This window comes from Felis catus, chromosome B1, assembly GCF_018350175.1.
Source record: "Felis catus isolate Fca126 chromosome B1, F.catus_Fca126_mat1.0, whole genome shotgun sequence".
Classification (NCBI taxonomy): Eukaryota; Metazoa; Chordata; class Mammalia; order Carnivora; family Felidae; genus Felis; species Felis catus.
Window position 1 is genome coordinate 136,864,243 of NC_058371.1, and position 15,203 is coordinate 136,879,445.

At 35.3% G+C, this 15,203-nt stretch overlaps 1 protein-coding gene across 10 annotated transcripts in view; it reads left to right on the forward strand.

Annotated features, from left to right (window-relative positions):
- The window catches only part of HELQ (helicase, POLQ like), a 41,802-nt gene that overhangs the window by 21,441 nt on the left and 5,158 nt on the right, over nt 1–15,203 (forward strand). For 7 of the 10 annotated variants that reach the window (XM_006930999.5, XM_019829298.3, XM_019829299.3 and 4 more), the window contains 5 exons: nt 192–296; nt 6,193–6,415; nt 8,136–8,293; nt 9,483–9,581; nt 12,594–12,767. In XM_006930999.5, the coding sequence (XP_006931061.2) occupies nt 192–296; nt 6,193–6,415; nt 8,136–8,293; nt 9,483–9,581; nt 12,594–12,767 (759 nt within the window). The remainder of the gene's footprint in view (nt 1–191; nt 297–6,192; nt 6,416–8,135; nt 8,294–9,482; nt 9,582–12,593; nt 12,768–15,203) is intronic. The other 3 variants (XM_045056156.1, XR_006596977.1, XR_006596978.1) reach the window with 1 other exon arrangement.

Consider the following 15,203-nt stretch of genomic DNA (forward strand, 5'->3'; position numbering starts at 1 on the left):
AATAAAAAATATTTTCCCTATTTATCTTTCTTCCATTTTCATGAAAACACCTGCTAAATTCTTATTTGTTTGTTTTTATGTCTTTAAATTCCCCCTGCTTCTACAAGATCTATGCAAAATAGAAAATTTTATATAGAACACTTTATTTTTTTATAATAACACAAAACATAATATTGCTTTAACTTTTGTAGGTATTGGAGTTAATAAGCAGACCATTGGAAAACTGTTACAGCCATCTTGTTCAAGAATTCACTAAGGGAATCCAAACTTTGTTTCTCTCTTTAATTGGTTTGAAGGTATTTTTCAATATTTTTAAATCTTATTACTGTTATGTGAGATAATAGAGATTTAAAAGTTATGAGAACTGTAAAGTAGAAAAAAATGCTAACCTCTAATCTAATGTGGAAAAGAACAGCCTGACATGCTAAATCTGAATCTAGATTTATATGTGCATTTTTAATGCTTTGAGTTGTATGAAATATGAAAAATCAACAAATCATAACTGGGCATCATTACAAGTGAGAGACTTTTTGGAGACTCTGGGGATTATAAGAAGCTGTAAAGACATGGGTCCTGATGTGAGGTAATCCATCGTCTCTACCTTTGTGAGGAATAAGGTTCACCTGTTGTCCTGTGATCATTCTAGGATATTATAAACATTTGTGAGATCAGTGTAGCCTTTATCAGACAACAAATTTAAAAAGAAAAGGCACACTAGGAAAACACTCCTTTTCTTAGAGATTAGCTCTCTTTTAGGGTTACTCTTGAGTTAAAATTCTTTTTTAGGGTTAAAATTCTTTTTCAGAATAGTGAAAGGTTATAAGGAAGAAAAGAAATCAGTGCTAGGTAGTGAAGGAGATAGAAGTTGTCAGGGCACCTAGGTGGCTCAGTTGGCTAAGCATCCAACTCTTAATTTTAGCTCAGATCATGATCTCGCAGTCCTGAGATTGAGCCCCACAAGCCCCACAAACCCCACATCAAGCTCCACGTTGACCATGGAGCCTGCTTAAGACTTTCTCCCTTTCTCCTCTCCCTCTCTCTGCTCCTCCACTGCTCGCATGCTCTCTCTCTCTCTCAAAAAAAAAAAGAAGTTGTAGAAGTTGTAGATAAGCAGAGGGAAAGAATAAGCTATTCCAGGTACTTAACATAGAATGAATGATGAGAAAGCTAAAGAGTCAACTAAGCTAATCAGTCAACAGACTAGATTCTGTAGCTCTAGAGAAGGCCTACAGATCCTGAAGAGGTGAAGGTTGGGTGGGAAAAGTTGGGCCAGATTGTGTGCTATAAATTGGGGAAGATTGGAGAGCATGCTTAAATAGTAGCCTAAAGAGTTGTGACACTGTCACGTATCAGTGGAGCATTAGTAAAATGTGGTGGTTGAGAGCAAGAGCTCTGATATCACACATACCTGTGTCCCAGTCCCAACTCTGTCTCTTATTACCCTGGGTAAGGTATTAGCTCTCTCGTAAACCTTGCTCAGTTGCCTTATCTGTAAAATGGGGATAATAGCATGCAGAAGTATTGCAAGACTTGTTTAAAAGTAATTGTAGTAACCCATGTATAATGTAAATAAATCCTTACAATAGAGAGGTTGCTAAGGAATTAGTAAAGGAGGGAGAGATCATAAAGATCATCAAGTCTTATTCCATTTATATATTAGATAAGGTAACAGACTCAGAAAACTGGTGAGTAGTCTAAGATCATTCAGTGAATTATGGTTTAGATGGGACTATAATTTAGTTTCCTGCCATGCTGGCCTATACTCTTTCCAGTGTACCATTGTGTGTGTGTGTGTGTGTGTGTGTGTGTGTGTGTGTGTGTGTGTGTGTGAAGTATTTCTCAAGTGCATGGGAAATATTTCACCAATGTAGACCATATTCTGAGATCATAGACAAGTCTCAATACATTTAAAAGGATTGAAATCCAACATAGTATTGTGTCTAATGAAAGCAATTATAGTATACCAGCAATAATAGAAGGATAACAGGGAATTTCCTAAATATTTGGAGATTAAATAGCACACTTGACCAGTGGTCAAAGTAGAAATTCCAAGGGAAATTAGAAAATATTTACGATGGAATGAAAATGGAAACAGATATACCAAAATTAGTGGCATGAAGCCAAAGAAGTGCTGAAAAGGACATTTATAACTTTAGATGCTTATTAGAATATAAGAAAAATCTAAATTCAGGGTCTAAGTTTTACTTTAGGAACATGGGGCGGGGGGGGGGGGGGGGAGCCCAAGTAGAAAGAAGGAAATAATTAGTAAAAGCAAAAATGAAATAAAAAATAGACCAACTAGAGAATAAAAATAATGAAAACACAAGCTAGCTCTCTGAAATGATCAGTAAGATTATTGACTAATTTGATAACAGAGGGAAAAGAGAGAACACATAAATTACCAATATCAGTAATGAAAGGAGGGTCTTCACTAAAGATCCTAGAGATATTAAAAGGATAGTAATGAATAATCCTGAAATAATTGTATCCTTGAATGCTGAAAAATGAGTTCAGTTATTTAAATGAAATGGGAAAATTCTTGGAAGACACAATTTTTGAAATTGACTGAAGTAGCAGCAGAAAGTCTAAATAGTCCTATATCTATTAGAGAAATTGAATTTACAACTTAAAACTTACCACAAAGAAAATTCCAGGCTCAACTGACTTCACCGGTAAACTCTATCAAACATTTAAGGAAGAAATAATACCAATCATACATATATTCTTCCAGAAAGTAGAGGAAGAGGGAACATTGCTCATCTCATCTTTTGAGATCAGCATTACCCTGATACCAAAACCAGACAAAGATATTACAAGAAGAGAAAACTACATATCTATAGTAAAAATAGATAATAAAAATCCTTATCAAAGTATTAGTAATACAGCAACACAATCAGAGTTTATTCCAGTATTGCAAAGTTGTTTAACATTCAAAATTCAATGTTGTTATTTTTTTTGACAGAATTCAACACCCACTCATGATAAAAACTCAGCAAATTAGAAGAGAACATCATCAACTCAATAAAGGGTGTTTATTTGAAAACAAAACAAAACAACAACAACAAAAAAAAACCACTGCTGGTAACATCACACTTAATGGTGAAAGACTACATGTTTTTCCCTCTAAAATCAGAAAAGAAAAAAAAAGGTCTACTTTCACACTGCTTTTCAGGATATATCAGAAATCATAGCCAGTAAAAGACAGGAAGAAACACAAGGGTACATAGATTAGAAAGCAAGAAGTAAAACTGTCTTATTTGCTGATAGTAGGTTCAAGAAAAACCCAAAGGAATGTACAAAAAAAGCTAGAGTGTAATCAGCAGTGTCATAGGATACAAAGTCAGTGTACAAAACTCAATCATATCTGTATACTCACTACAAATAATTGGAAAAACAACTCCATTTACAATAGCATCCAAAACATGCAACACTTAGGGATAAATTTAACTACTGTGTGTGAGACCTATATACTCAAAACTGTAAAACTGCTGAGAGAAATTAAAGAAGACCTAAATAAATAGAGAGAGGTACCATATTCAAGAATTGGAATTTTCAGTTTTGATCAGATGTTACATCCCAAAGTCTATAAATTTAGTGCAATCCCAGTCAAAATCTCAACAAGCTTGTTTGTGGAAATTGAAGGCTGATAGAATTTATTTGGGAATGCAAGGAGTGGAATAGCCAAAATTTAATTTTGTGAAAAAACAAGTGTTCATATTACTTCAAGATTTACTATAAAGCTTCAGTAATCAAGACAGTGTGATATTGGTGCAAAGATCATATAGAACAATAGACTAGTAAGTCCAGAATTAGGCCCACACATATATGATCAATTTTTTTTTTAAGTAATCTCTATACCCAACTGGGGCTTGAACTCAGGACCTCAAGATCAAGAGTCGATGCTCTACCAACTGAGCCAGCCAGGCATTCCTCATATATGATCAGTTTTTAACAAAAGGTGCCAAGATATTTAAATGGACAAAGGATAGGGTTTTTTTTTCAACAAATGGTGCTGTACCGACAAGATATCTGCATAGAACAACAACAACAAAATAACCTTTACTCTTACCTCACTCTAATTTTGTCCAAAATAATGAACTCAAAGTGGTTCATAAACCTAAATAAAAGCTAAAATATAACTCCTAGAAGAACATATAGGAGTAAATTGTTACCTTGGGTTAAGATTTCTTACGTGGAAACAAAAAACATAAACCATGAAGAGAAAAAAAATGAATGAAATAGACTTCATCATAATTTTTTAAATTATCTTCAAAAGACACTGCTAAAAAATGAAAAGCATGGAGGAAATATTCATAATACATACCCTGACAAATACGTATATGAGTTAGGACTCAGCAAAAAGCAGTGAAATTGGGAGGGAGTTGGGACGTCACTCAAGACAAGCACACTCAGGTAACAGGGAGACTGGGAGACCTGACTTGGCCACAAGGGTGTGGTTTTATGGGCCTGGCAATGCAAGATCTACCGGGAACAACAGTTGCATTTAAATTCTGTTTTAACAGCTGGAGTACAGCAGCAAGAAGTCCAGGCAGCAGTTGGTTCAGGAGACTAGCAGGTAGGCGGCTGTTGTTCCACGCCTGCCCATAAGAGGCAGAACTCAAGAAACTGGACCCAGTCGTGAGAGGGACAGGTCATCAGGGGTCCTCTTACACCTTGGGGAAGGGGTTCACAACAGGGCTCCAGTTGTGAAAGAAGGCAGAGAACAGGAAAACCTTTAGAGTTGGAATTGAAGCAGAAATCAAGTCCTCTGGACAGGAACAACCAGGTAGAAGAGGGGCGAGAGGCAAGAAGGGCAAGGTCTGTGACTTGGGCAGCAGGTACAGGAAGGTACAGATGAGCAGCCCTGGAGAGACTAGATCCATGCTTTAGTGGAAGAGAAGGAAACTCCAGGAATTAATGAGACGGCATAACAGTGGTTGGGCCATCGCATTCAGGGAGCCTCTAGGTATCATTTATTTATCACAGCCATATTTCAGACACCCTGTATGTTTTATCTCTGATTCCTGCATACCTTTGAATTAAGTAATAATCTACAAACTGAGTATCAGTTTTGAGTATCTTAAAACTGCAGTTTTGGCTTAATTGAATACTATATTAAGAATGAATTTTATTAAGGGGTGCCTGGGTGCCTCAGTCGGTTGGGCGTCAGACTCTTCATTTTGGCTCAGGTCAGGATCTCACGGTCCGTGGGTTCAAGCCCCCCATTGGGCTCTGCACTGACAGTACAGAGCCTGCTTGGGATTATCTTCCTCCCTCTCTTTCTGCCTCCTCCCAAATAAATAAATAAATGTTTAAAAAAAAGAATGAGTTTTATTAAAAGGAAGAAAAGCAATAGGAAATGTCTGTGCCTCATATTTTTTTGTTAACCCTCATATTGGTTTAGTATGAAATAACTACTTAAGTTTTCCAATTGAAACTATCACCAGAACTGTGAGAAAAATATGCTTATTGATTGACTATATTTTAGTACAATATGCTGATTTCATTGAAATTGGCTAATATAATATTATTCTAATTTAGCATCAACTCTACATCTGAATACCAAATGGAGGGTTAAGTATTACTTATAATTGCCATTACAGATTTTAAATAGTGACTACGAGGGGGAGGAGAGACAGGCAGCAAAAGAGCAGGGGTAAGAGAGACAAAAAGAGAAAACTGTTTATTTTTAAGTGATATGTTGGAGGTATTGCCTGATCCTGTTTCAGAGGAGACTTTCAGTTGTGTTTTACGTGTGTGTGTGTGTGTGTGTGTGTGTGTGTGTGTGTGTGTGTGTTTTAATACAATTTTTATTGCTAAAGAATGCTTGCACAGGTGGCTTGAAAGGAAGAGGTGAAGGGATTTCTGAAGGAGGTTGAGTGGGAATTTGGGATAATTGGCTGGAGAGTAAACAGAGAGCACAGCTTTGGAGATTACTGTGAAAAATTATTCAAAAATCTGAGCAGTTTTTTAATGAAAACTGTAGATGTTCATAAAAAGTATGAATATGATAACTTCTTTAACTTGTTTCTTATTAATTTCAAAATCCCACTGTAAAATTATCTTTATATATGCAAGTATGTTGACTTTATATAATTTATGTCAATAATTTTGAGGTATGGAGATTAACATGCATTCAAAATGATGCCTTGAATTAAGGACATGTCCCAATGATGTCCTGCATTGTTTCAGATTGCAACAAATCTTGATGACATATATCACTTTATGAATGGTACATTTTTTGGTGTTCAGCAAAAAATTTTGTTGAAAGAAAAAAGCCTGTGGGAAATAACTGTGGAATCACTTAGATACCTGACAGAAAAAGGACTCCTACAAAAAGACACTACCGATAAGTCTGAAGAAGAGTTCCAACATAGTTTTCATATTACAAAACTGGGACGAGCTTCTTTTAAGGGTAAGAGTTTCCCTAACTTTCTGAGGAAATGTGCTGGGAAAAAAATAGAAATTACATCATTCTGTTTCTTTAAATTGGAATTGTAAGTTCATATTAATAACATTAAGTTTATAAACTGTCAAACTACTTTAGCTTTTAAAAGTTGAAAAATACGGGAGGCTGTCTGGCTCAGTTGGTAGAGCATGCGACTCTTGATCTTGGGGTCATGAGTTCTTGCAGGTAGAGCTGACTTTTAAAAAAAGTTTTTTTAGTAAATAAAAAGTTGAATTACAAGTAATTTAGGGTACTGCAGAAGTATTTGAGGGAAAAGATGGTCATCCCCCTTCATACCCCTCTCCCCTAGCAATCATACAAATCTGAATATCCTACCAAGAATAGCAATTTGGTGTATGTCTTTTCAGACATTTTCTGTACATTTCATTTCAAAACATAATATATACATATATACAAATTTAAGATTTTCTTAAGCTTTTGTTTTTAAATAAACAATCATTTGTATTCCAGAATTTGCTTTTTTTGCTTAATATAATATCTTGGAAATTATTCCATGGTATGACAGTGAATAGTTTTTTCTTAATGGCTACATCATAATTTACTTAATGAAAAATAATACATTTCTATTGTTTAAAAAGATCCTTAGAACTTAGAATTATGTAAAGGAAAATCCCATTCTCCTGCCCCATTTCCACTCTCCCAGGGGCAACCACTGTTAGTAATTTGATGTGTATCCTTCCATGTATTATCTTATATATAGATTAGTATGTGTATGTGTATATATATGTGTGTGTGTACATGTGTATAGATTATTTTATGCATCTATTTATGCATATAATTTACATATTATATTTTATTTTTAAAAATGAAATCATAGCTGGAAGCATTTTTTGGCAGTTGCTTTTCTCACTTAAAATATTAGGAGAATCTTAACATGTCAGTCCCTCTAAATATACCTCATTTTTCTTTTTCTACTATAATCATCCATACTGTGAATTCTTTAATTTAATTAGCCATTCTCCTGTTGACAGACATTTGCACTGCTTTTTATTTTTCTCAATTATAAACAAAGCTGCAGTGTGCATCTCCGTGTATGTATTTTTGGTATGTGTGGAAATGTTTCTCTGGGTTAGATTTCCAAAAACAGAGTAGTTGGTATGTACTTATTAAATGTTGATATATACAATCAAAATGGCCTCCAAATGTGCTGAATTAGCTAAGAAGCGGTTTTGGTGGGGCAGATGGGTGAAATAGGTGAAGGGGATTAAGAGTACACTCATCATGATGAACACCAAGTAATATATAGAATTGTTGAATCACTACATTGTACCCCTGAAACTAATATAACACAGTTACTATACTGGACTCAAAAAACATTTTTTAAAGAGATTTTTAAAGACTTTTTGCTACATTTAGGTAACTTCTAAATAAGACCTTTTTATTTTTTTTTTTTTAATTTTTTTTTCAACATTTATTTATTTTTGGGACAGAGAGAGACAGAGCATGAACGGGCGAGGGGCAGAGAGAGAGGCAGACACAGAATCGGAAACAGGCTCCAGGCTCTGAGCCATCAGCCCAGAGCCTGACGCGGGGCTCGAACTCACGGACCGCGAGATCGTGACCTGGCTGAAGACTGCGCCACCCAGGCGCCCCAAGACCTTTTTAAAATTCACCTTTTTTCCTCTTTGGCAATTATGAGATATAAATGTGTGTATCTTTCTTTTAGGAACTATAGATTTGGCTTATTGTGACGTTCTCTACAGAGACTTGAAGAAAGGTCTCGAAGGACTTGTACTGGAAAGCCTTCTTCACCTAATTTACCTAACAACTCCCTATGATATGGCTTCTCAGTGTGACCCAGACTGGATGATATACTTCAGGCAGGTGAGAATACAAGGTTCTTCAATATAGACTATTTTATTTATTAATGATGATGTAATTTTTGTTAAGTGATTATTCACTTTTTTTTCTCTGCTAAAATATATATGAAATTGGGCCTTTCATGTTTCAGTTTTTAAAATAGTAATATGGCCATAGCATTTTTGGTTTATTTAACTTAAATAGTACTTTTCTGTTAAATATGAACATGTTCATTATAGAAAAAATAAAGATTAAGGTCCAAAAAAGAAAAGAAGATCATCCCTGGTCCCATTCCCCAAAGATAGTTATTGTTATGATTTGGTGACCACTCCATTTTATAATGCCTAGAATGTGAAGAAAATTGTGAAAGTTGTTTTTTGAGAGTTTAATTATATGACAGCTCTATCAGAGCCAAGCATGATGGGTCCAGTGATGTTAACACCTGAGAAGGAATGTCAGTTTTATCACCAATAGCAAGGTGGAACTGATCCTGCTTGTCACAAAACCAGGTGGTCGAGTATGGTTTGTTATGATACTACTATAACAGGGCAGAGACATGAACATGTATGAGGCAGAGGCAGTATGTGGCTTTTAACTGCAGGAAATTAGCTTTCTTTTTAATGTCATATTTTTAAATTGTAACTAAGTTGTGTGTTTTTTTTTTTTTTTTTGATGTTTATTTATTTTGAGAGAGCGAGGGCACACGCTCATGAGCAGGGGAGGGGCAGAGAGACAGGGAGAAAGAGACTCACAAGCAGGCCTCTCGCTGTCAGCACAGAGCCGGACGTGGGGCTCAATCTCCCAAACCATGAGATCCTGACCTGAGCCAAAATCAAGTGTCTGGCACTTAAGCCACTGAACCACCCATGCATCCTGTAACTAAGTTTTTTTAAGTGGTACTATACAATGCATTTACTTTCAAAAGCTTAACTCTCTTCTCTCTCTCCCCCAAACATCTCAGTATTAAACATAACCACATAGTCCATGGTCATAGTGCTTGTGACTCTGTCTTTAAATGTTCTACTAATATATGTTAGATTTTAGTAACATTTTTTGAGCTTGAAATATGTGTTAATAAAATTTGTGTCGTTTCTTCCTATCCTTTAAAACCATGAAAATGTAATATCACAGGAAATACTGGATTAGGTTCAAGTGGTGGATTTTTAAAAGTTACAGTTTGATTTTTCTCTATGTTTACTCTTTTTTAATGTAGTTTAGCCAGCTCAGTCCAGCAGAACAAAATGTAGCTGCTCTTCTTGGAGTCTCTGAAAACTTTATTGGGAAGAAAGCATCAGGTCAAGCTATAAAGAAGGTACCATAGTTTTTTTTTCTCTTCCTAATAAATAAGTTGATTTAACAAAATTAATGCTGTTATATCATCTCTTTTGTTGATTTGATCTTTTTGTTTCATGTTTTTTTTATAATATATGTTATATGTAATATATAATATATATATAATATATAATATATGTTATATGTATAATATATGTTAATATATTTATATGTTAGTGTATATATGTTAGTATTTATATGTTAGTATATATATGTTAATATAATTCCCAGTTTATTTTTTAAAACATTCTCAGGACCAGAAATTTGGGCATTTTTTAAAAATAGTATTTATTTTTGGATGATGTGATGTTCTTTTTTTGTGGGTGTACCTTTGTATTTCTGAGACACTGTCATGCACATATAAGCTTCTTGTCATAGGAGAAAGTAAGCCTTATTTTTCTTAAGCTCCTGATGCCTTACATTATAAAAATTGTAAAATACTTATAAAATGTTTTTATCATAGTATATAATCCTGAAATAAGTTCAGTTCAAGGGAGAAAAAGGTATTTTCTAGAAACTTCTTTTTTTTTTTTAAATAATCTCTATGCCCAGCATGGGGCTCAAACTCACAACCCCAAGATCAAGAATCAAACACTCTACTGACTGAGCCAGCCAGGTGCCCCTCTAGAAACCTTTTTTTTTTTGCACCCCTAGAAACTTTTTATTAGGCCTTCTGCTTGGTGTCAGGGCTTCTAAGACAGGATGGGTTTGAGGGTTTTGTTATTGTTGTTTGTTGTCCTTAAAGAACTCCCAGTCTAGTTAGTACTTGAAGTATCTTCTGTAGAAGGTTGAAGTGGATAAGTTAATACTTTTTGTGCAATATCTTATATTTAGGGGTTTTGAAGTTTAGTCAACACATATGAAGCGTCTAATACACTAACTTTAAGAGGAATGGAAATGATTCTCTGGCAAATATACCTTCAAATTCCTTAAGTTAATATCATTTTCCACCTTATACTTTTTTTCATTTTTAATTTTTTCTGGTAATCCAATCTTTATTGAAACCTAATTATCTTACCTACCATTTCCCCCTATATCTTTGAATTTACATAAATACTACTAATTATATTTTGCAAAGCGAAAGTGGTGTTCACTCACATTTGAATTAACTGATGCCCTGTCTCAGGTACCACTATATCATAAAATTATAAATATATGTTTCAGTGTTCATGTCATCCCAGTATTTTGATTGGGTCTTTTACCTCAGAAATAGCTACATTGTTTTAAATGTTTAAAATGTTAAATAAAAATATTTCTTAAAACAAACCTTTTATATCCAACTTTAAAATATAAAATGAAAACAAAATCATATTAATTTAGAACTCATTACCAAATAATAAACATTTACAAAATCCCATTAGAATAATACATTTTTTAAAACTTAAATCAGAATTTATTTTTGTTGCATTTTAATGAAGCATAGTCAATAAATGTTCAGTTGATTTAAATTCTAGAGAACATATTTACTTAAAATCGACTTTATTTCTCCACATCGAAAATGACATCTCCACTTTTCTTTACACATTTCTTGTAAAAGATCTTGAAATTGGCATAAAACATCTTATCTTACCATGTAATATAATTATATCACTTTTCTTGGCTTAGAAAATCCATTCTAAGCAAAATCTACTTTGACTCAAATTATAGTTAATAATGAAGGTGCACTAAAATTGGAAATTAAAAAGCAATCTCTCCCTACTGGCAATTCAGCTATCATGATTTTTCAGCTTAATGCTTTTTAAAAGGTGATCCAGTATCAACATGCAGAATCTGTAATTCATGCAGCCTTCGATATGCCACCCTAAGTTCTCATCCCAAACATTCTTTTATTATCATAGAGGATATCATTTTATATTTTGTACTGACTTTTTCTCTCTCAAGTTCATCCTTTCTTTACTCTGACTTTAAGCATGAGCTACTCAGTTTCTAAGGTAGCTTGATATTGACTATGAAATACTTTACACATGGACTGGTCCCTAGACACCATAGGCAAAAGCAGGTACACAAATTGTCAACTATAGGAGGCGTGTTTCTCTGTCAGTGTTTTAACTTTGGAAACATTAATTATCATAACCATGTGGAAATCATAGAATCCAACATTTACTCTTAGTTCACAATGTGGACAACTTATTAACATACCTTTCTAAATAAATGCATTTGTCTAATCACATTCACACATACATACAACCTACAAATAGCACAGTAAATGTAAAAGCCTTCCCAACTCCTTCCCTTCCTGTACTTTTTTCCTAGGGCTACTGTAACAATTAGCACAAACTCAGTGTGTTAAAACAAGAGAAATTTATTCTCTCACAGTTCAGGAGGCCAGACATCTGAAATCAAGATGGCTCCTTCTGGAGGCACTGAGGAAGAAAACCTCTTTCCTGTCTCCTAGCTTTTGGTGGTTGCTGGCAATCTGTGGCATCCTTTGGCTTGTAAATGCATCCCCCCACCCAGTGTCTCCGTTGGACAGTGCCATCTTCACATTGCCTTCTTGTCTGTGTCACTCTGTGTCCACTCCTCTTTATAAAGACACCAGTCATTGAATACAAAGCCCCAAAGGTAGTCTACCGTAAATCCAGGATGATTTCATCTCAAGATCTTTAACTAATTACATCTGCAAACATCCTATTTCCAAATAACATCACATTCATAGGTACCACAGGTTAGGACTTAAACATATCTTTTGCGGGGGGGGGGGGGGGGGGAAGGGGGGCGGGGAACAAACACAATCCAGCCCACTCCAACTTCCCTGTAGAAGGAAGTTTAAATTGGAAATAATTTGGCACATTTCTTTTTTTTATACATGGAAAAATGGTAATTTGAATTACTAGAAAGTACATATGTTAGAACTTAGTTTTATTTCTGTGGAATCATTCTATTCTTACTTTCCTGTAGTATAACTTCATTCCCATTACCTTTGTCCAATTTCAATATAATGTACATTTTTAGCAGGTCCAGTACATAAATTTATTTGATTGTGTCTTTCTAGAAGGTGGACAAGGACACTGTCAACAGACTATACCTGTCTTTTGTTCTTTATGCCCTGCTCAAAGAGACCAACATTTGGAGTGTGTCTGAAAAATTTAACATGCCTCGAGGATATATACAGAGTCTTCTTACTGGAGCTGCCACGTTCTCCTCTTGTGTGCTACATTTCTGTGAGGTAATTCCATTAAACAGATGACACATGCTTTGTGCATCTTTTTGTTTTAACTGCTACCAAACTCATAAACCATTTAGTCATTATTTTCTCATTGTTGACTTATCCTTGTTTTTATCTGCTTAAAAAGTACTATATATACTAGCTTATAGTAAAGATACAAAAATGACAAAATCAACTAAAATATATAGTGAACAAGTAGAAAGCACCTAGTTATCCCCACTCTTAGAACCACTGTTAATAGTTACAAGTATTTGGGGGCGCCTGGGTGGCTCATTGGGTTGAGCATCTGACTCTTGGTTTCGGCTCCGGTCATCATCTTACAGTTTGTGGGTTCGAGCCCCATGTAGGGCTCTGCTCTAACAACACAGAGCCTGCCTGGGATTTTCTCTCTCTTCCTCTCTCTCTGCCCCTCCCCCAATCGCTCTCTGTCTCTCTGTCTCTCAAAATAAATAAATAAACTTAAAAAAAGTTAAAGGGGTGCTCGGTGGCTCAGTTGCTTAAGCGTCTGCTTCGGCTCAGGTCATGATCTCACAATCTGTGAGTTCGAGCCCTGCCTCACACTGTGCTCACAACTTACAGCCTGGAGCCTGCTTTGGATTCTGTGGCTCCCTCTATCTCTGCCCCTCCCCCACTCACACTCACTCTCTGTCTCTCTCTCTCTCTCTCTCTCTCTCTCTCTCTCTCTCAAAAAATAAAAATAAACATTAAAAAAAATTTTTTAATAGTTACAAGTATTTGAAATCAACTTTTAAAACAACAATTCTCCATTGATGTAGAATCTGTGGGAGAATCCTTCTTATGAGTGATAACCATGTAAAGTATTTCATTAGTGTGTTACCAATATCCGGCAGCTACTTTGTGACTCTGTGGGACCATGCTCTCTTGATTTCCATAGTATTTTGTCATTTTTGATTCCAGCGTTTGGCAGCTGCTTTAGGTTTCTATGTCAAGTGTTTAGTTTATAAAATAATTCAAGAAGAAAGCTATTTTGGCCATATGCATTTGGGTGACTTTCCTAAAAGAAGCTTTCAGCGTGTCCTTAAATAACACAACAAAGCTTATCAGATTTTTCTTCTTGGATAATTTTTTTGATGAATTTATAATATAAGCCCTTTTTTGCTCATTTAAATTTCTTCTAATTGAGCAGTGTAATAATCCTTTCCGTATTTGTTCCTATACTCAATTTTTTAAAAACATTTTCCTCCCATGAATTTTATTTATTTTTTAAAGTATATATGTTATGGTTTTTTAAAAAGTTTATTATTTTGAGAGAGAAAGAGAGAGCATGAGAGTGATTGGGGGAGGGACAGAGAGGGAGGGAGAGAGAGAATCCCAAGCAGGCTCCACACCATGAGCACACAGCCCGATGCAGGGATTGAATTCATGAACCATGAGATTGTGACCTGAGCCAAATCGAGTGTCGGACACTTAACCGATTAAGCCAATCAGCTGCCCCATGAATTTTATTTTTAAGTTTAAAATCTTCACTTTCCCCATCTTAAATCCCCATATTCTGTGTATGTATAATGGCAGTTAACTCTATAATACGTACTAACCAGTAAATAATCCAAAATACTTGACTTTGGGGTGAATGATAATTATTTTAGCAAATTCACATTTCTAAATACCTCCTACTTATGCTGAGTTTTAGATATTAGCTCACATTCTCTAATCACATGCTAGCTAAGCTATAGACAAAAACTATGGGTAATAAGGAGAGGCTAGCCTTTAAAATGTGTTTTCTTGAGTTTTCTATGTTTGTTGTTCTTCGTATATAAAGGCACTTCCCGGGGCGCCTGGGTGGCGCAGTCGGTTAGGCGTCCGACTTCAGCCAGGTCACGATCTCGCGGTCCGTGAGTTCGAGCCCCGCGTCGGGCTCTGGGCTGATGGCTCAGAGCCTGGAGCCTGTTTCCAATTCTGTGTCTCCCTCTCTCTCTGCCCCTACCCCGTTCATGCTCTGTCTCTCTCTGTCCCAAAAATAAATAAACGTTGAAAAAAAAAAAAAGGCACTTCCCCTAATATTCCATCCTTAGTTTACTTAGGACTATAAGGACTTCAGCTGCATAGAAGTGTTCAAGTAAAAGAATCTATACATTGAACTTGAAAAACAACTATAATGGGATGTTTGATCCTGGAAACAATCTACCTGACAACTTGTGCTCTCATGAGTGTATTTTCAGTATTTTAAAGTGGTTTTTTTTTTCTTTTTAAAAAGTTACGTAAGTAGTATAAAATCAATAGTATTAGCTAAGGTACCTTTAACTATAAGTAATGGGAAAGCCCAATAAAGTTTAGTGAGGAAAAAAGATTATCAAATGTAACAGGAAAGCTAGAGCAAAGGCGGTGCCAGGGTTTCTGGATCCTAGTTCTGTCCAAGGTTTTCTTCTCTTCACTGTGTCATCTTTAGTGCACGGACTGCTTTTCTAGGGACCACAA